The 22,415-nt window shown below is 37.3% G+C and overlaps 1 protein-coding gene and 1 pseudogene across 1 annotated transcript; both read right to left on the bottom strand.

Moving 5' to 3' along the window:
* Positions 1–286: 286 nt before the first annotated feature.
* On the bottom strand, positions 287–1,268 carry LOC148776575 (olfactory receptor 4K15-like; annotated as a pseudogene).
* Positions 1,269–16,737: 15,469 nt separating this feature from the next.
* On the bottom strand, positions 16,738–17,685 carry LOC148776574 (olfactory receptor 4K2-like). Its single transcript, XM_088840204.1, has one exon. The coding sequence runs from the start codon at positions 17,683–17,685 to the stop codon at positions 16,738–16,740; it is 948 nt and encodes a 315-aa protein (XP_088696330.1).
* Between the last annotated feature and the right edge of the window lie 4,730 nt (positions 17,686–22,415).

The raw sequence follows: 22,415 nt of genomic DNA, 5'->3' as shown, positions 1-22,415 counted from the left end.
TTTGTGTTTGTGCTGGTGACATACTCATACAATTTAAATTATACAATAGTTTGTGAAATATCTTGTCACTGCAAATATAAGCAAATTAACTATAAACTATAAAACTATATCAAAAATAATTGTAGCTAGAGAATGCATAATTGTACATAAGCTTCGTTACTATAGATATTTAACAAAGAACATGTATTACCTTTATCACTTTAAGCAAATAAAGTATTTTTAAAAAACGATGGTGGTCACCAAGAAAGGAGACAATCCGTGTTTCCTTGAGTATATTTCTGTCTACTCACCTCAACACATCTAGTCTTAGGGGAGAGAGTTGAGAAGGCAGCCTGGAACATACATAGCGGGTCTTCAGTTTACGCATTGCCAATTTCACCTCTTTGTTTCTCAATGTGTAGATAATGGGGTTCAGTATAGGTGTGAAAACTGTAGAGAACACAGAAAGGACTTAATCCACTGGGAAGCTGCTGAAAGGCCAGGCATAGATGAAGATACAGGACCCAAAAAAGAGGGTAAGCACAGTGATGTGGGCAGTCAGAGTGCTGCAGGCCTTGGTCATGTCCACTGAGGAACGGCGTTGCACAGTGACCAGGATGACTGCGTAGGAGACCAGCAAGAGCAGGAATGAAGCCACCCCCATGAGACCACTATCCAAAGCATCAACACTTCAGGGACATATGTATCCATACAGGCAAGTTTGATGACCAAAGTAAGGTCACAGTAATAACTGTTCACAACATTTGGACCACAGAAGGGCAGGTTTACAGTGAAAGCTAGTTGGCTCAAGGAGTGTATGACCCCAGTCACCCAAGAGCCTACTACCAGACCTGTACATTTGCACAAGTTCATGATGGTTGCATAATGGAGAGGTTTGCATATGGCTCCATATCTGTCATATGCCATAGCTACAAGGAGCACCATCTCACCACCAGCAAAGACATGGAGTAAGAATATCTGGGCCATGCAGCCCTCGAAGGAGATGGTCTTGGGAAATCATGAATCATCTTGCGGGTTGCATAAGTGGCCAGAAAGACATCAAAAATGGAAAGATTACTGAGCATTATGTACATAGGTGTATGCAGGGTAGGTTCAGAGATCACTGTGAGTACAATGAGGAGGTTTCCCAGCACAATGAGGATATACAAGAAATTAAACAACTTGACGAAGAAATACTGGAGCTTCCAGGAACTGGAGAGCCCCAGCAACACAAACTCAGCCACCCTAGAATTATTTTCTTGGTTCATGAAGTACCTACAAAGAGAAACATTGATTTTTATCAAGAGCAAGAAAAGTAGACCCTGATCCTAAAGGATTCTTCTCAACATTCATTTAAAATGCTCTGGAGTTGCTCCTAATAGAAAATGTTTTATCTATAATTTTAACAAAGAGACTCTTCTCTCAATTATCCTTACTGATGAAGGATAGCTAAGAAGTGCAGATACAGTAAATCAACACTTTATTTTATACATTTGTGGGTCAAATATGATGCTAAGCAAAAAAATAAATCTACATTGCAAATACAACAATTAATAGGAGGAGCTAAGGTATCCAGAATTTTGTATTGCCTTCTTGCCTGGCTAATTTTCATTATCCATTTGGGATTATCCACAAGCAGCTTCAATTCTTAGAGAAGTCTCAGAGGCCACACTTACAAGGAAAAGAACTGTGATTTTTACTGTGAGGGTCTCTCTCCTCTTGCCTCTGTCCTTTCTCTATTACTTAATTTCCACTACCACATCATTAAAACCATTTAATATATGTTGTCTCTGAAGTTATTATAGCTGTTTTGGTTTGAAATATGGTCCTTTGAAGCTAACATTGTATCATATGAAAAGAAGTAAACTGAGATGACCAGAATATAGTACAGAATATCAACAGATAAGGTGACAGCCATGAAATGCAAAGATCTGATTTATTAACATAGATAATTTGAAGGCCAAGTGTAGCATTTCACTTATCAATTCAGAAACCTTCCAAAAGATGACTTTTATTCAGTATATGGAATTTCTAGGTTTTGTCTAGAATTTCTCAGACCTAGTGAAATAAGATATCTCCTTTAAAAAATATCCAGCTACACAATGATTTCTAATTAGACAAAAGTTGAGATAAGCAATAAGTGAAAACATGAATAACAAGATAATACACAATTGAGCAAATAAACACTTTGTCAATAGATTATAAAATAATCCTTTCTGACTATGTTCTCTCTGCAGCTTCTTTGGAAGAATGCAGAAAGAGCTTTTAAGAAGATAGATAAGACTTTGAGAATTCCTTTAAAAAAAATATGTTTTGTTTTTTTTTTTAAGAAAAAGATTCTCACTTTTCATTTTCTATGTTATAATTAGAAGTGATAAGGGTCAGTATCTATAAAAAATAGTGTAAAAAGCATAATGTCAGTGGACAAAACTGTTTAGTTTGGTAGTGTTTTCACATACATTTTGTGTGCAATAAAGTATTTATAATAATCTGGTGAGGAGGAGATTATTGTCCATATTTTTCATATGTGGAAACTGAGTATTAGAAAAGTTAACTAATATGCTCAATATTATATTACTAGTCAGCAACACATCCAGAACCTCATCCCAGGGCTTTAAAACCCTTACCACAATCCTTGATAATAGAGTCTCTAATAGAATCTAAAAAGTATGGTTTAAGAGTTTGTGACAAATGGAATTATCCAGATTGGAAGATGACAGGAGCTGAGTTTAGACAGTTGATGTAAAATCACATTTAATATTATTTAATGTACCATAAATGAACTTGATAATAAGGGCCCTTTCTAGTTAAAAAGATAGGAGGTCATATATATTTGGTTAATGCATTAAGCTTAAAGAGATAAGTTTAAGTTTAAAATGTATTAGCCTGGAAAATTTTACTCTCTGATAATATTTTCTAGACGAGTTAATTGACGCTTTGCAAAGATTCTCCCAAAAATGTGAATGTAAAAAAATAATCAAGAGAATGAACAATGAATGCTGTGATGAAATAACCTAAACATTCCAAAGGATATTTAGGTCACGACGGAGAATGAGATGGCTGGATGGCATCACCGACTCTGTGGACATGAGTTTGGGTGAACTCCGGGAGTTGGTGATGGACAGGGAGGCCTGGCGTGCTGTGATTCATGGGGTCGTGGAGAGTCAGACACGACTGAGCGACTGAACTGAACTGAACTGAACTGAACTGTCACCTGGAGTGGAACGGGCATCCTCTACTGCATTCTCTTGTGGGGAAGGGAATTTGTATCCAAAAGGAGTAAGTATAGGTCTAAGTAAGCATTCTTGATCATACCTTTTAATTTTGTCTGTCGCCTATGAAATGACAACTCTCTGTTCGTGAAATTGAATGAGAAATTAATGAATGTGGAAGAAGGAGAAGAAAAATGCCAGAAATCCTCAGGGAGAGTAACACTGTATCCTACTGAGTGCCATTTTTGTCTATGTGTTGGACTGGACTGGGATGAACTGCTATAAATACAAAATGTTATGGAGAAAGAACTGGCAACCCACTCTAGTATTCTTGCCTAGAGAATCCCATGGACAGAGAAACTGGGCAGGCTACTGTCTATGGGGTTACACAGAGTCGGACACACCTAAAGCAACTTAGCGTGCACATGGATATACCTCTAGAAAACCTCCTTTGCTCAGAAGACCTTAAAATAAAATTTAAAATTTAGCTTAAATATTATAGATACAGATCCTTAAACCATTTTCCATCATAATCAAAGTAAAATTTTATGTGCCAGACAAACATGGATGTAAATATTATGTGGTTGAGGCAAAAGAATTTCAACTAAATTGTAAGTCCAAGCATCACAAGTCATTGCTTCAAGTTTCTTTCTCTAGTTAAAGTCCCAACCCTTTTTAAAGAAAGAAATCCCAAGCAAGTGGATCAAGCAAGTGCTTGACACTAAATGAAGAAAACATACCAAGTTTACTTATCTGCAGATCTCAAGAAAGTTGAAACAAGTTTTGGTTTCTTTCAAATCAAATGCTCCTATAACAAAGCTGAATCAGATGTAAAACTATAAAAAAAAATATTGACTTAGACAAACCACCTCTTCTTTACAACACTTTATTTCACCTTTTGCTCAATTTATTATTTCTCTATTTGGTTCAGGACTAGGGAATGAACTGGGACTGTGGGAGGTCTAATGTGTCCCATGGTGATTCTTTGTCATTAGGCGTTTGCTGGTTTGTTGAATAGAGAAAATGGTTTCAGTTCAGAGAGCCAAATCATTTTCCGTTTTCCCTCAGCTCCCAGAGCTCTGACCTTGCATCTTACCTCCACTGATGACAGGCACTGTGTTTCAAATTGATTTAGGGAAATCTGACACAAGAACTTATGAAATATTTTATGAAGAACTGAATCTTTAGTGATATTTTCCACCTTAATGAGAATATGGAAAAACTCAGCAGAGAACATCTGATCCCCCACAATAAGAATATATAATAAAGTCCTCTTTTAATCTCAACTATTAAAAATCATTAATAGAGCATTCAATGTGAATATATTTGCATACTTAGCATAAATCCTGTTTATAACATATTATATGAGAATATCATAACCTGGGTTTGATGTTCTCATTTTTTAATGTAGGTTACACATAGATTTACAAGTGAAACTTACCTGTAGTGTTTTGAAGTTGTGCTATCTACATCCAGTTTTGGTGCTGAGACAATGAAAGACTCATAAAATGAGTCAAAATACTCAGAAAAGAATTTTTATTCCCTGGCATTATCTGTTCTTTGAGGTTTTGGAAGATTTTGTACTTAAAATTGAATGTGTCCTGTAATTTATAAGGTAGCATCTTTAACCTCTTTTTCATTGTGTTAAATAGCTATTGACGTCTTCAGTTTTCTTCTTCTCCTTAAGAAAATGTGGTAACTTATGCTTTTTTAGGAAATTAACAAATTCATTTGGGTAAACCTGTCATCTTCTACTTTTATATAACATTCTTTAATTATTTAATCTCCTCAGCATGTGAATTGATGGCCAATTTTCTAATCTCCAATGATTACATGGATAGCATAGGTCCTTTTTATTTTATTCAGTCCTGGTCTTTTCTTTCCTTTTTTTGGCCTGTCCAAGAACTACTGGGTTGGCCAAAAAAGTTACTTTGGAGTTTTCCATAAGATGTTATGGAAAAACCCAAATGAACTTTTTTGACCAACTCAAAATGTTTTTCTTTCACTGATAAATGCACTAAGTCATTTGTTTTTATTTGAAGAACTTCTGTTTTAAAAGTAGAACTATACTGAAATATCATCTGTCACATACTGGCAAAAATTTAAGATTTCTTATCATACTGTCTTGACCAGGCTAGAGACACTCTCATATACAGCAAGTGGGTTGCAAAATGCAGAAACTTATAGAAGTGCAGTTAGCAGTATCTATAAAATCATATACACCATTGACCCTTGCATTCAGCAATTTTACTTTGAAGCATAGAGAAAAAACCACAATGAGACATATGTTGATAAGAATTGAAGCTGGGTAGTAAATACATGGAGAGGAACATGTAGACATTTTCTTGTGTCTTGTATATTTCCTCAATGTTCAATTATTAAGAAGTTAAAAAGTGACTTCTGCTTTTAACTATATTTATATTACAGATTCTTTGTGTTATATAGATTCTTTTGTTGTCCTGTATTAAAAGCTTCTTGAGTTAAAGTCCAAGTCAATTTGAACTCATTTCATAACAACGTATTAGTGCATCTCTTCATCAAATGGTCATTGAATACTAATTTTCAGTTACTGAACTAGAAGTTAGGAATACATTGGGATACATAATAATACAGTTCCTGACTTCACAGTATATGTATATTCTAAGGCAGAGAGTAGGTGTCTTAACAAAGAACTAAAGTAAAATCGTACTTGTTTTACCACAGAAGAAGTAGAGAGTGGTGTGGGTACATTATAGAAGTTATGGTCTTAAGAAATTTATGGAATATTTCAGCTGATATATAAAGAATGAGCCAAATTCAGCCAGGTTGGTGGGTAGATTGGGAACATTTTTAATCAGAAAATAAGCCAGTGTCTATATGTAGAGAGGCAAAATTTGGTGAAGATGTAAAATTAAAGCATTAAACAAAATGTAATATGGCTTAAATCTAGAGTGTATAGGATTTACCTATATAAGAAATATTACATAGTGTTAAATTTTCTCCTAGGAAAATTAAAAAGCCATTGGGAGGAAAGCACTGAATTATTAAAGGGAGTAGCATGATCAGACAGACATGGGACATATAGAAATCAAATCACCAACTTTTAGCTGCACCATATCAATCATCGAATTAGATGTAAATGAATTGGACACTCCAGTGAAGAGATGGTCAGAGTAGAAAAATAGAAGACCCGATTCTATGCTGTCAATTATAAGCTGTCAATCCACTTTAGATGCCACACCTTCTCAGTCATCAATCTTGCTGACATACATTCAACTTCAGCTTCAGAAGCAACAACCTACCTTCTGTACTTAGCATTTTCCACTGTCTAATTATTGTGTAAAGTCTGATCTTTATAATTCCTTATTTCATGTCACTCTTAGTAGTTCAGCTATCCTCATAAAATCCAAACTGATATTTGGATTTTATAGTTGTTCAGAAACAAAATTTTGCAGAAGCCCTTTTCTTCTAGTATCCTCATTGGTTTTAAGCTAGATTCACAGAAAGAGCCACAGGAAATTTCATTATTTTCTGCTCTTTATAAATTTTATCATTACTTCTTTATAATTTTTATCCTTTTACTCTTTCATTCTTCATTAGTTTTTTTCTCCCTAATTCCTTTTTTTTAAAAATAATTTGATTTATTTATTTTTGTCTGTCCTGGGTGTTCATTGCTGTTTGGGCTTTTCTCTAGTTGCTGCCAGCAGGGGCTACTCTTTAGTTGCAATATGCAGGTTTCTCTTGCAGTGGCTTCTCCTAATGTGGAGCTCGGGCTTTAGGGTACTTGGGTTTCAGTAGCCGCAATGTGTGTGCTTGGTAGCTGTGGGTTCCGGGGCTATAGAGAACAGGTTCAATTGTTGTGGCCCATGGGCTTAGTTGCTCCGTGGCTTGTGGGATCTTCCCAGATCAGGGATAGAACCTGTGTCTCCTACATTGACAGGTGAATTCTCTACCACTGAGCCACCGGGGAAGCCCCCCAACCCCCACTGCTAATTTCTTTTATAGAACACTAAGCTTACAATTTTATCTATATTTTAACATGGTATTTATAACTAAAAATGTTCCCTGGAACTTTGGTAGCTGGTAAAGAATCTGCCTGCAATGAAGGAGACCCCAGTTCAATTCTTGGGTCAGAAAGTTCCCCTGGAGAAGAGATAAGATACCCATTTCAGTATTCTTGGGCTTCCCTGGTGGCTTAGATGGTACACAATCCACCTGCAATGTGGGAGACTTGGGTTCAGTCCCTGGGTTGGGAAGATCCCCTGGAGAAGGGAATGACAACCCACTCCAGTATTGTTGCCTGGAGAATCCCATGGGTAAAGGAGCCTGGCGGGCTACAGTCTATGGGGTGGCAAAGAGTAGGACATGACTGAGTGACTAAGCATAGTACCCTATTTGTATTACCAAGCTCTAAATGTTTTTTTTCATTGCCATTATGTTTTTTTTAAACTCATGACTTACCTACAAAATTCTTTTTCTTATTTCCAAAGGCCCAGGGTTCTTTTTTTTTTTTTTTTTAAGGGGAAGGGGGTTGGGAAGGGAAGACTATTATCATTTCATATTTTATTGAATTGTAATTAGATAATGCATTGTATAATAATAGAATTTCTTGTATTTATTGAGACTCTAAAGCCCACATGTTAATTACATTTTTGTAAATGGTACGTGAATTCCTGGAAAGAGCACACATTCTTTAGTTTTCAGGAGTTAGTGTTCTGTAGATGAATCTTTGCAGATTTTTTCCACAATTGTTGGAAAAACCATTTGATTTGTAAGTTAATGAGAAAGTATTTTTAAACAGCATCTTGGATTAAGAGAATCTTCATAGACTTTGGAAATTAAGAAAAAGCTGAAAAGTTGGCATTTTATTAATGCTTATATTACCATTCTTGTTTTGCTGTTGTTGGCAGGTGATTTATAAAGAAGATGGAGGCATTGCTATGTGAATTGGAAGTGCTGACTAGTACATTCAGTGGCAGAAGGTAACCTTTTTCCTCTTAAAGCAGACATTTTTAGAGTGCAGGCAGGTTAGAACATTAATGTGAATCAATGTTTGAAAGTTTATTTCATTATGAAACATTTTTACAACAATGAACAAGGAAATGAACCATTAGTCCAAGAGGCCAAAACTGTACTGTGGACAGATTACTTTACATAATTAGCCAGAAATAGCTATCCCCTAGACCAATGGTCCCCAATGTTTCTGGCACCAGGAACTGATTTTATGGAAGACAATTTTTCCACAAACAGGGGTTGGGGATGGTTTCAGGATGATTCAAAGGCATTACATCTCTTGTGCACTTTATTTTTATTGTCCTGGAGAAGGGAAAGGCAACCCACTCCAGTGTTCTTGGTCTTCCCTAGTGGATCAGATGGTAAAGAATTTGCCTGCAATGTGGGAGACCTGGGTTCAATCCCTGGGTTGGGAATGTACCCTGGAGAAGGGAACGGCAACCCACCCCAGTATTCTTGCCTGGAAAATTCCATTGACAGAGGAGCCTGGCTGGCTACAGTCCATGGGGTCACAAAGAGTCAGACAGGACTGAGCGACTTTCACTCACTCTCTTGTTTCTGTCGTAATTACACCAGCTCCACCTCAGATCATCAGGCATTATCCCGGAGTTTGAAGACACCTGCCCTAGACCACAGATAAAGGAGTAGTGATCTGGTTCAGAGAAAGCCCTCAGTCTGTATAAATGTTTTTTTTCCCCTTTCTTTCGGGTGTGTGTGCTTTACTATTGAGATTTAGGTAAAATAGGCACAGAGAAAGGTCAATCTCTGCCTTGCTTGAGCTAGTTCACAATATATTCACCTATTTCCTTTGTTTTCTTTTAGAGCAAAGAAGAGCCATGTAGTCTCTTTGCAGAAAAATTAATTGCTTCAGTGCAGACTTAATTTTCTCCATTTGTGAAAGCCTGTGTGAAATGAGAGATAGGGACAGCAGATACAAAATGACTCCAGGATCCAAATAGGATCTCTACTGATGAGGATAAGTTCTCAAGGGCTTCTGGGCTGAAGTTCTGTTTTTGATCTGAGAAGTAGTTATAATCGTGAGTGCCTTATATTTCATTAGGGTATGCATTTGTTGTATTTTTTAACCTTGGTTTTACTGTACAACAAAAAGGTTATGGTGATAAAAAATGAATATTAGTATGACAGACATTATTGATTGACTCAGCCTCCAATCCATCCTCCTCCAGGATGTTTTCTGTTGCATAAAAAACTTGAAATCTATAAACTGCTGTTTTTAGCAAAGGTTTTCTGTGCAAATTAGGTTCCACCAATTAGATGCACCCACATGAGCTTAAGAAGGCTGGCTCGAGGCAGATGTTAGCACCAACGTAATCACTGCTGGTGAGCAAGATGATGAGATGCAAGAGAGAAGTAATTGTGGCAGCCTGACCTGTATTCTAGTGACTTTGCACTAGCTGCATGGGTGTTGAGGATAGTGAGGCAGTGGCAGCAGCATAAGGATCGAAGCTTTTGACCTTCAAATCTCACTACTGGGGTCTATTCTGGAACCCAACAACACTAGTAGTAACCTCCAAGTCCTACTTCTCTGTTTGTTCCAGTGGTTTGGTAAATATCTAATGCAGTGATATGCCAGCTGGATGAAGCACAAGCTGGAATCAAGATTGCTGAGGGAAATAGCAATAACCTCAGATATGCAGATGACACCTCTTTTACAGCAGAAAGCGAAGAGGAACTGAAGAGCCTCTTGATGAAAGTGAAAGAGGAGAGTGAAAAAGTTGGCTTAAAATTCAACATTCAAAAAACTAAGATTATGGTACCCAGTCCCATCACTTCATGGCAAATAGATGCAGAAAAATGGAAACAGTGAGAGACTTTATTTGGGGGGGGCTCCAAAATCACTGCAGATGATGACTATAGCCATGAAATTAAAAGACACTTGCTTCTTGGAAGAAAGGCTATGACCAAACTAGACAGCATATTAAAAAACAGAGACATTACTTTACCAACAAAAGTCCATCTAATCAAAGCTATGGTTTTTCCAGTAGTCATGTATGAATGTGAGAGATGAACTATAAAGAAAGCTGAACACCGAAGAATTGATGCTTTTGAACTGTGGTGTTGGAGAAGACTCTTGAGAGTCCCTTGGACTGCAAGGAGAGAGATCCAACCAGTCCCATCCTAAAGGAAATCAGTCCTGAATATTCATTGGAAGGACTGATGCTGAAGCTGAAACTGCAATCCGTTGGCCACCTGATGCAAAGAGCTGACTCATTTGAAAAGACCCTGGTGCTGGGAAAGATTGAAAGCAGGAGAAGGGGACAACAAAGGATGAGATGGTTGGATGGCATCACCGACTCAATGGACATGAGTTTGAGTGAACTCCAGGAGTTGGTGATGGACAGGGAGGCCTGGTGTGCTGTGATTCATGGGGTCGCAAAGAGTCGGACACCACTGAGCAACTGAACTGAACTGAATGCAATGATCCGCAACATTTTGGGCACCAGGGACTGATTTCATGGAAGACAGTTTTTCCACAGACCTCTTTGTGGAGTCGGGGGGTAGTTCAATCTATAGGAAGCAATGGGAGCAGTGGTTTCAGTTTTCTTCACTGAAGGCTAAGTAATATAATTATACCAGACAAGATGAAAAAGTTAATAGATACATATTTAATTGGATTAAAACAAATTTGTGAGTGTGCTTTCAAGCACTAGCATTTTCAGTCTAAGATACACTTTCTCCTTTCAGTTTCCTTTGGTGGGTGGTGGATGATGAAAAGGGGAAAACTGAACTTTTATTGATGGCTTCAGAGTCTTAGCACAATTATAAGGCAAAAAACAGGGTCAGGCAAATTGCTGATAGGCTAGAGATTAGTAACCATAAAAAGGCTACTAGAGATAAGAAAAAACCTGGACCCTCTAGGCCTGAATATTTGCTTGAATAACAAAGCAAATTTTAAAGAGATAGTAAATGTAAATCTCCATACACTGACAATGTAACTTACCAGAGTAAAATATAAAACACAAACATGATACTTTAGTACATGCTATTAATAGATGTTGGGATTCGTGCATGTGTATATGTATACATGTTTGTATTTAACAAAAATCAGAAAGAAGCAGATACAATGTCAACTAAATTATACCAGCAACCATACAGATTGCATCAACCCATGATCCATGTCACAGTTCCAAACTTATTTGGATGTCGGTTCTTCTGAATCCATCATAAGTTGTGCATATTTACCTCATGGTATAACTAATAGCATTGAACATAATTCACAATAAGAAGTACACTGATCTTTATAAATTAATCATCACTACTGGAGCAAATAAGAAAGACTGTCAAATTGCTCAGTGGATTTTATTGGCATCTGAGAGTAAATTACCAGAGTAAAATATAAAAATGCAAGACGTTCACATGAATTATATTTACATGACTGCGTTTTCCTCCTTGTTTCCCATCTGGATGCATGCATCCAAAAATAACCAAGTAAAATAATAAGGAAAACATGGGAAGAGAATAGGGTTATTTCAACTTTCCCGTCAATTTTGCTTTAAGTGTTTTGTTTAAAAGTTCATTTGAAAAGCAAGGTTATTTTGCTTTTCATTGTTGTTGGTCATTGTTTAAGTTTGGAAACACATCTACAAAGAGTATAAACATGTTGAAATGATAGCATCTACCAACAACTTCTTCCACTTGGCACCAGAGTCCAGTAATCGCATTATCCCATGCCTTTATCAATGCAGAAAAATTCTTCACATAAACACAAGTTCATATACAAGTTATACTTATCTAAGTTAGTATTCACTAACTGTGCATTTATCTATGTCTTCACGTTAATAATACAGAGGATCAAGCATCACCTTTCTTATTCCGGCCATAATTGTGGTGAAAATCCAGTCTAAGATCAATTATTTCATAATTATACATTGTATAGACGCAATCACATAGTAGTAAAACAACAATTTAGAAGTTCTCTTGATTCACAAAAATTATTACCAGTGAGAAAAACAAGTTTCTAGAGGTTTGAATTAATATTAGAACAAGTGTAGTTTTCTAGTGGAAGATACTTTTAATTTTCCTAGTTAATTAACACACATTAATTTTATGTACATATATACAGACATAAGGAGCTTCCCTGGTAGCTCAGTGGTAAAGAATCCGCTTGCCAATACAGGAGATGTGGGTTCAATCCTTGGGTCGGGAAGATTCACTGGAGGAGGAAATGGCAACCCAGTATTCTTGCCTGGGAAATCCCATGGACAGAGGAACTTGGCAGGCCATAGTCCATGGGGTCGCAAAGAGTCAGATACAACTTAGCAACTGGACAACAACAATAACAATACAGACACAAATATTTTAAATTTATAAAATAAAAATTTACCTGTCAAATTCAACATGTCAATTGTTAGCTTAGGAAAGTACCAAGTTCCTTAAAAATACCCAGAGTTGTTTAGAATTATATTTTAATAACATTTATTGAATGCATATTATGTGCTTTATATGAATAACTTCCTTTATTCCTTAAAAAACGCTGTGATGTAGGTACCATTACCATGTTCTTTTACAGATGCAGAAACTGAGGCAAAGGTACGTTATGTATCTTGCCCAAGTTTACAGCACCAACAAGCAGTAAAACAGGCATTTAACCCTGGTAGAAACATGCCCGAGTCTAACATTTTTGTAGAAGTCTAACCTCTACACTCAGGGTAGATCCAGGTTCTGCAGAGCCTAGAGTTTAGGTAATATAAGGTGACTTCTAAAAGAAAAAAAGAATCAAAATTAGTGGACAAGTTGTTGCTGGGATCCATTCCAGAGCTTTTGAAGAAACGCATGCAGAGGAGGGGTCTAAACCTTAACCTTCAATGCAAATCCACCATCATCACACTGTATAATACTTTGAAATGTTCCTCAAATATTTTTGGAAGTATATAAAGTGTATATCATTTTTGGATTTTATTGTCATTAGTTCAGTTCAGTTCAGTCTCTCAGTCGTGTCCGACTCTTTGAGACCCCATGAATCACAGCATGCCAGGCCTCCCTGTCCATCACCAACTCCTGGAGTTCACTCAAACTCTTGTCACAGAGTCGGTGATGCCATCCAGCCATCGCATTCTCTGTTGTCCCCGCCTCCTCCCGCCCCCAATCCCTCCCAGCATCAGAGTCTTTTCCAGTGAGTCAACTCGTCGCATGAGGTGGCCAAAGTATTGCACTTTCAGCTTTAGCATCAGTCCTTCCAATGAACACCCAGGGTTGATCTCCTTTAGAATGGACTGCTTGGATCTCCTTGAAGTCCAAGGGACTCTCAAGAGTCTTCTCCAGCACCACAGTTTAAAAGCATCAATTCTTCGGTGATCAGCTTTCTTCACAGTCCAACTCTCACATCCATACATGACCACAGGTAAAACCATAGCCTTGACTAGACGGACCTTGGTTGGCAAAGTAATGTCTCTGCTTTTTTGATATGCTATCTAGGTTGGTCATAACTTTCCTTTATATCCAATTCCTTAGTGTTTTACAATTTACATTTTGTCATTTCATCTAGACATGACTTTTACAGTTTTCTTTTTTCACCTGCATTTGATAATATTGCTTAATTGTACTAAACAGCTTTTACAGTTTTTAAGAACTCATAGGTTTGGTATTGTCAAGCTTCCCAAACACCTAAAGGAATGTGAAGTTGTTTGTCAACATACTCTTCTTGTAAATTCTCCATGTCCCGATGTTCCTTTAAATGTGTTATTGGAAATTCAGATCATTTAAAGCTATCCTCAACCTGGTATGTTTATACTGGTTTCTCTTCATCTAGCCTGCTTTATAAAACATTGTTTCTGCCTTTAGATACCCTAATGGCAAATGGCACCATCTTACCTGTTTTAGGAGCCTGTGGCCATTAGACTGTATTTACCCTTGGTTAAAGAGTGTCAGCAGCATGTTGAGGAGACACGGCAATAAAATAATCCACCAGTGGCTCCTAATTAAGTTTTTAGTGTTTATGTAATGTGTAGAAGTATCCTGTATGATGACTTCTCACGCTGAGCAATCAGAGAAAGTGGTAGTTCTCCTTATATATGGAAGTTGTCCAGAGGCTATCTATGGTCGTTTTCATTCTCAGCTAGACAAACTTATTATCAATCCAACTACTCAATCTCATTATTGACTTGCCTTACAGAGTTATCAGCTGATGAGTTATACTGTTGAGTTTGGCAAATGCCCTTGGGTTTTAGAATTATCCACATAAGCACTGAAGATTGATGACATCCCTTTAAAAAGACTCCACAGTTTTACCTTTCAAAAAGCAGTTCATTTAAACACATAATTCCTGTTCAAATAAAGATATTATTTGAAAGCATTACTTCGAGCATTTCTAAAACAACAGATAGAAATATTCTATATAAATGAGTTCAATTCTATATAAATGAGTTCTTTAATCCTGAACATATTTGCACATGTAACTGAAACAGAGAAAATTTATGCATACAACCAAAATTTGTCCATCTGTATCCCTATTTCAAATAGAATTAAGCTATTACTTTGCAGCTATAGACACATTTTATTCTTGTGTTAATACTGCAGATGATTTTAGTCAACAATTTCAAAAATGCCTAGTTTAAACACAATATCACACTTTTAAACCGCAAGCATCCCTTAGTTTAATACTTTAATTAATAAAATTGAAAACACACACTAAGGAAGAAAATCATATTTCTCATCATTTGGCTTAAAATGAAAAGTTAAGAATTTCATTTTCTTAAATTCTCTCGTTAGTGGTATTTAATGCATATATAATTCTTGGTTTTCTCTGTTTGTTCAATAATGCCAGGAAAGAATAACAACTTGATATTTATCAAACACTGTGGTGGTAACTGATCTTTCTTCTTGTAAATACAAATTGGATAATATATTGGACACCATGTTTTATAAGTATAATTCAGTAAATTCCAAATAACAATTAATTCTTTAAGATTTGCCATCAACTAAGCCAATGATTGAGAGAAGGCAATGGCAAGCCACTCCAGTACTCTTGCCTAGAAAATCCCGTGGATGGAAGAGCCTGGTAGGCTGCAGTCCGTGGGGTCGCTAGGAGTCAGATATGACTGAGCGACTTCACTTTCCCTTTTCACTTTCACACACTGGAGAAGGAAATGGCAACCCACTCCAGTGTTCTTGCCTGGAGAATCCCAGGGACGGGGGAGCCTGGTGGACTTCCGTCTATGGGGTCACACAGAGTCGGACACGACTGAAGTGACTTAGCAGCAGCAGTAGCAGCAAGCCAATGATTTGCAAAGTAAAGCATCCAGGAGATACCATGACTTTCAACGCCTGCATTTCCAGTATCTGCCAGCAGGTGGTAATGATACCTTGTGTACCTTCAGTCTATTTGAACCTGCTGCTGCTGCTGCTGCTGCTGCTAAGTCGCTTCAGGCGTGTCCGACTCTGTGCGACCCCACAGATGGCAGTCCAGCAGGCTCCGCGGTCCCTGGGATTCCCCAGGCAAGAACACTGGAGTGGGCTGCCATTTCCTTCTCCAATGCATGAAAGTGAAAAGTAAAAGTGAAGTCGCTCAGTCGTGTCCGACTCTTAGAACCTAGCACTTACTTAAAAGTATTAGAAAAAACAAAACAAAAAACTTTCCTGACAGAAATATACGTATTATATTGACAATGTATTACTAATCACAAGTTTCTTATTTTTGCATCCAAATATTAAGAGGAAGAAGTAATTTAACAAAAGTGTAAAACAATATAATACTTTACAGAAAAGCATAAACTTTCCATTAATTCACTGTCATATACTGTATCTTTCATTTCATTCCAGTTTCAACTTTCCAGGCATTAAACTGACATTAGGGTCTGTATGAAGCAAAGTGTACTCTTTTGAAACTCATTTCATAATATCTTCTACTGGCAGAATTTTCTAGCCTCTTTTTTCAGTCTGTATTATGAGAAGGAGTTATCATGAATGTGTTTCTTATTAGCTAAAAGTGAGTGTCTACTTACAGCACTCACTTTGGACTTCATCAACATTTATAATGAAATACACTCAGACTTTCTTTAATAGAACTCACAAATTTGTTTTAATGTTAAGTAGTAATGTCAGGAATGTGCATAGATAATCATTGTTGATTGATCAGAGGCTACTCCTACAGCAGTATTGAATTTGTAAGGCATACAGAAATTTACTAATTGTCATACTTTAGAGTTCTCTGAGTAACTCAGTTGTTAGTTGTATGTAAATGTCATTATCTTCTAGCTATCTTTTGATCAATACTTCCTCTTCTCATTTTCTATTCCTCTTTTCCAATGAATAGAATGCTAATATTGAATTTCCTAACTGAAGCAATCACTCTTGACATTTTTATAGATATTCTTTGCATCTGGAAAAATTTGCTTCTGCCAGCTTGCTTTTCTGAAATTTAAAATGTATTTAAAATACATGTATGAGGATAGTTTTAACATGAACTTGTGATTTCACAAATTTTGGCTGTTTCAAGTTGATAATAACTTGAGGAATAAAAGCCTAACGTGTACTGTGTACACAAAAAAATGTGGCAATTAATACCCAGGAATAAAACTAGATGTTAAAACTAAAATTATTGCAATGGAGTTGCCTTGTTAGAATTTAGAAGCTTATTCTTCAGTTTCCTCATGGATGTTTTCACTTCCTGATTTCTCAAAGTATAGATTACTGGGTTCAGAATGGGAGTAAAGATGGTATAAAACACAGATAGAATCTTGTCTATCAGAAAACTGCTTAGTGGCCACATATAGATGAAGACGCAGGGCCCAAAGAACATGAAGACAACAATGAAATGAGCTGTGCAGGTAGAAAGAACTTTAGATGTTCCTTTTGAAGAACGATTTCCGATAGTAACCAAGACAATAACATAAGAACTGAATAAAAGAATAAAGCAGGACAAGGCAATGATGCCACTTGTTGAGATCATAAAGAGGCCCAGGACATAAGTATTTACACATGCTAGTTGGAACACCACAGGAAGGTCACAGAAAAAGCTATCTACCTGATTGGGACCACAGAATGGCAATGTGAGAGCAAATATGACCTGGCTCAGTGAATGCATGACTCCTACAACCCAGGAAGCCACCACAAGGGCCACACACATCTGGGTACTTACGATTGAAGCATAGTGGAGAGGTTTGCATATTGCAATATACCTATCAAAAGACATAGCCATTAGTAAAATAATCTCAGTGCCAGTAAAAAGGTGTAGAAAAAATATCTGGGTGATGCAGCCATCAAAGGAGATGGTTTTGTGTCCACTGAGGTAGTCTGTAATCATCTTAGGGGTTGCAAAGGAAGCAAGAGACATATCAATGAAGGAAAGGTTGGTGAGCAGGAAGTACATGGGGGAGTGCAGATGAGAGTCGGCTATCACTGTGATGACTATGAGGCTATTACCCACCATTGTCGCCACATAAAACAGCGAAAACACCACGAAGAAAAATGTCTGTAGCTTCCAGGATTTAGAGAGTCCTAGCAAAACAAAATCAGAAACTGTAGACTCGTTCGCCACATCCATCGTCCTGACTGATAGTTGGAAATCTGCATCAAAGGAAAAGAAAAACAAATTCAAGATAAAATATGATTCTATTGAAGCAAAGGCTCTATTTCCCAGGTTCATTTTCATAGACTTTGTTTCCTCTAGGAAAACTTATCTTTAGTATTCTTTCCACCTTCATTGGCTATATTGATTTGAAAGGTAGGATATTAGGGATCATGGTGAAGTACCACTTAAGTCATAGATGTTGAAAACAGCACTTTCCTTCCTAGTGCTAATGGACAATCCAAATGAGATTAGCCTGTGTAATTTTAAAGATAAGAACTCACATTAAGGAAGCACTTACTCTGGGCTGATTGTGTGTTAAATGCATGCACACACACACACACACACACACACACACAGGTTTAGTCATTTAGAAACTTATCCATACTGAAAGTATGGATTTCCATAAATAAAATTATCCATAGCGAAACAACATTAAAAATTATATCACATATAAGTGACATGGGCTCTTAAGCAATATTATGGACAGACTTAAGTTGACAGTTGCAAAACTCTTATAAATTTATAGACAATCATTAACATATTTATGGATAAAATTCATCCGATTGAGACCTACCAGAAACACTAAGAAAGTTAGTTTTGTTGATATTTACCCAAACTAAGAAGCCTTATAAGTCAGCAAAAACAAGACTGGGAGCTGACTGTCACTCAGATCATGAACTCCTTATTGCCAAATTCAGACTTAAGTTGAAGAAAGTAGGGAAAACCACTAGACCATTCAGGTATGACCTAAATCAAATCCCTTATGATTATAGGTAGAAGTGAGAAATAGATTCAAGGGGTAAGATCTGATAAACAGAGTGCCTGAAGAACTATGGATGGAGGTTCATGACATTGTACAGGAGGCAGTGATCAAAACCAACCCCAAGAAAAAGAAATGCAAAAGGCAAAATGGTTGTCTGAGGAGGCATTACAAATAGCTATGAAAAGAAGAGAAGCAAAAGGCAGAGGAGAAAAGGAAAGATATACCCAGTTGAATGCAGAGTTCCAAAGAATAGCAAAGAGAGATAAGAAAGCCTTCCTCAAAGATCAATGCAAAGAAATAGAGGAAAACAATAGAATGGGAAAGACTAGAGATCTCTTCAAGAAAATTAGAGATACCGAGGGAACATTCCATGCAAAGACGGGCACAGTAAAGAACAGAAATAGTATGGACCTAACAGAAGCAGAAGTTATTAAGAAGATGTGGCAAGAATACACAGATGAACTATACAAAAAAAAGATCTTCATGACACAGATAATCATGATGGTATGATCACTCACCTAGAGCCAGACATCCTGGAATGCAAAGTCAAGTTGGCCTTAGGAAGCATTCTATGAACAAAGCTAGCAGAGGTGATGGAATTCCAGTTGAGCTATTTCAAATCCTGAAAGATGATGCTCTGAAAGTGCTGCACTCAATATGCCAGCAAATTTGGAAAACTCAGCAGCGGCCACAGGACTGGAAAGTCAGTTTTCATTCCAACCACAAAGAAAAGCAATGCCAAAGAATGCTCAAACTACTGCACAATTGCACTCATCTTTCATGCTAGCAGAGTAATGATCAAAATTCTTCAAGCCAGGATTCAATAGCACATGAACCGTGAACTTCTAGACGTTCAAGCTGGATTTACAAAAGGCAGAGGAAGCAGAGGTCCACTGGATCATCGAAAAAGCAAGAAAGTTCCAGAAAAAACATTTACTTCTGTTTTATTGACTATGCCAAAATCTTTGACTGTGTGGATCACAACAAACTGTGGAAAATTCTTAAAGAGATGGGAATACTAGACCACCTGACCTGCCTCTTGAGAAACCTGTATGCAGGTCAGGAAGCATCAGTTAGAACTGGACATGGAACAACAGACTGGTTCCAAATAGGGAAAGAAGTACATCAAGGCTGTGTATTGTCACCCTGCTAATTTAACTTATATGCAGAGTACATCATGAGAAATGCTGGACTGGATTAAGCACAAGCTGGAATCAAGATTGCTGGAAGAAATATCAATAACCTCAGATATGCAGATGACACCACCCTTATGGCAGAAAGCGAGGAAGAACTAAAGAGCCTCTTGATGAAGGTGAAAGAGGAGAGTGAAAAGTTGTCTTAAAACTCAACATTCAGAAAACTAAGATCATGGCATCTGGTCCCATCACTTCATGGCAAATAGATGGGGAAACAGTGGAAACAGTGACAGACTTTATTTTTCTGGGCTCCAAAATCACTGCAGATGGTGACTGCATTCATGAAATTAAAAAATGCTTACTCCTTGGAAAGAAAGTTATGACCAACCTAGATAGCATATTAAAAAGCAGAGACATTACTTTGCCAACAAAGGTCCGTCTAGTCAAAGCTATGGTTTTTCCAGTAGTCATGTATGAACGTGAGAGCTGGACTATAAAGAAAGCTGCGCACCAAAGAACTAGTGCTTTTGAACTGTGGTGTTAGAGAAGACTCTTGAGAGTCCCTTGGACTGCAAGGAAATCCAACCAGTCCATCCAAAGGAAATCAGGCGTGAATATTCATTGGAAGGACTGATTCAGCTGAAACTCCAATACTTTGGCCACCTTATGCGATGAACTGACTCATTTGAAAAGACTCTGATGCTGAGAAAGATTGAAGGCAGGAGGAGAAAGGGACAACAGAGGATAAGATGGTTGGATGGCATCACCAACTCGATGTACATGAGTTTGAGCAAGTTTCAGGGTGGTGATGAACAGTCTATGGTGTCACAAAGAGCGACTGAACTGAGCTGAACTGAAGAAGACTGAGTATCAAGTATATTGCAACATAGCCATTATCCCAAAGAAAGGCATTCAACTGCTTCTTTATTTCTTTTTTTCCTTAAATAGGAGTATGTTCCTCCTACAAATATTTGTAATTACATGATTACATGACTTAAAATTTTACCTTGTCTTCTAAAGTATATGTCTCTTAAGGCTTAGTCCCACTTCTATTTGAATTCTCCCTTCGTATATGCCAACATGTGCAAACTGTTTTAATGATCTAACCCTCCAGAGTTAGAAGGTGGAAGCAGGAAAGACACAGGAAAAAAGAAAAGAAAAGAGCACTTTTGCTTACCGCTTCTGTAGCGGAATCAGGGCTTTATAGTATACACAGTGTCAAGTGACTGAGCGACTGAATGTGGAGGAATTAGTTTTAAATATAAATAAATGACCGAGGTGAATCATTAGCTGTGTAGCAGCTGTAGATAAAATGGAAGTTGTAGGGACTTGGGAATTGACCAAGAAATCATATTTCAATGGGATCTTTTCAACAACAAAAGTGGTTTGATTTAGTTCACAACAGGAAGATATATTAATTTTCTCATGGGAATTTACAATGATTGTTTTTACCTGGACCTGAGAGATTCAGGGGATGGAAGTTGGGAAAGCCAGCATTTAGAAGGTAGAAGGAGATGTCAACAAATTTTAATTAGCACTCTTGATTATCTAACCTTGTTCTAGAGGTCATGGGAGAATAAAATCCAGGAACATTTATTTCTGCTTTAAGTAATGTATAATTTTTTGGAGTAACTGAACACTCATAAATAAAGCAATTTGTGAAACAATGTAGTCATATATATCAAGTTTTCAACCTATTCTTAGAGATAAAGAGTAAACTGGATTGTAGATAAGGGAAAAATTGTGGTGTGCTTAATCAATCAAGAAAATGTTCTTACAAAGGAAATATCATGAAGCTGACCTATAATGAAAACTTAAAATTTGTTTGGTAAGGGAAAAAAGTATGTGGGAAATGAAATAGTGGAACTTATTTGCAGGAACAAGATATTCAGTTAGCAGTTTAGAAGAATAAGAATGCCACTCTAAAATAGGACTTGATGTTAAAGACAAGAAAGGCTCATTGTAAGACTATAGGCAGAGTTATGGTGACTTGAAATCAATATTTTGTAAGGATTTATACAGATGACTTGAGAAGAGAGAATTTGAAGGCAGGAAATTATTGAATTAAATAGGTATAGAGAGATCCCTTTGATTAAAGTATTAGCAATGTGTATGTTATTGGGATAAATAAGAATTCCAAGTAACTATCATTATGAGTTATTTATTAATTGAACAATAGGCTATCTTATTCTACTTAGTTCATCTCTTCAGAGACCCTCCATTGCTGTTCAGTTCAGTTCAGTTCAGTCGCTCAGTCATGTCTGACTTTCCGCGACCCCATGAATCACAGCAAGCCAGGCCTCCCTGTCCATCACCAACTCCCGGAGTTCACTCAAACTCATGTCCACAGAGTCGGTGATGCCATCCAGCCATCTCATTCTCGGTCGTCCCCTTCTCCTCCCGCCCCCAACCCCTCCCAGCATCAGAGTCTTTTCCAGTGAGTCAACTCGTCGCATGAGGTGGCCAGAGTATTGCAGTTTCAGCTTTAGCATCAGTCCTTCCAATGAACACCCAGGATCGATCTCCCTTAGAATGGACTGGTTGGATCTCCTTGCGGTACAAGGGGCTCTCAAGAGTCTTCTCCAACACCACAGTTCAAAAGCATCAATTCTTCGGCGATCAGCTTTCTTCACAGTTCAACTCTCACATCCATACATGACCACGGGAAAAACCATAGCCTTGACTAGACGGACCTTTGTTGGCAAAGTAATGTCTCTGCTTTTTAATATATTATCAAGGTTGGTCATAACTTTCCTTCCAAGGAGTAAGCATCTTTTAATTTCCTGGCTGCAATCAACATCTGC

Source organism: Moschus berezovskii, chromosome 9 (genome assembly GCF_049115385.1).
Source record: "Moschus berezovskii isolate FMDL1 chromosome 9, NW_MosBer_1.0, whole genome shotgun sequence".
NCBI classification, from domain to species: Eukaryota; Metazoa; Chordata; class Mammalia; order Artiodactyla; family Moschidae; genus Moschus; species Moschus berezovskii.
This window is presented reverse-complemented; position numbering and strand designations above follow the sequence as displayed.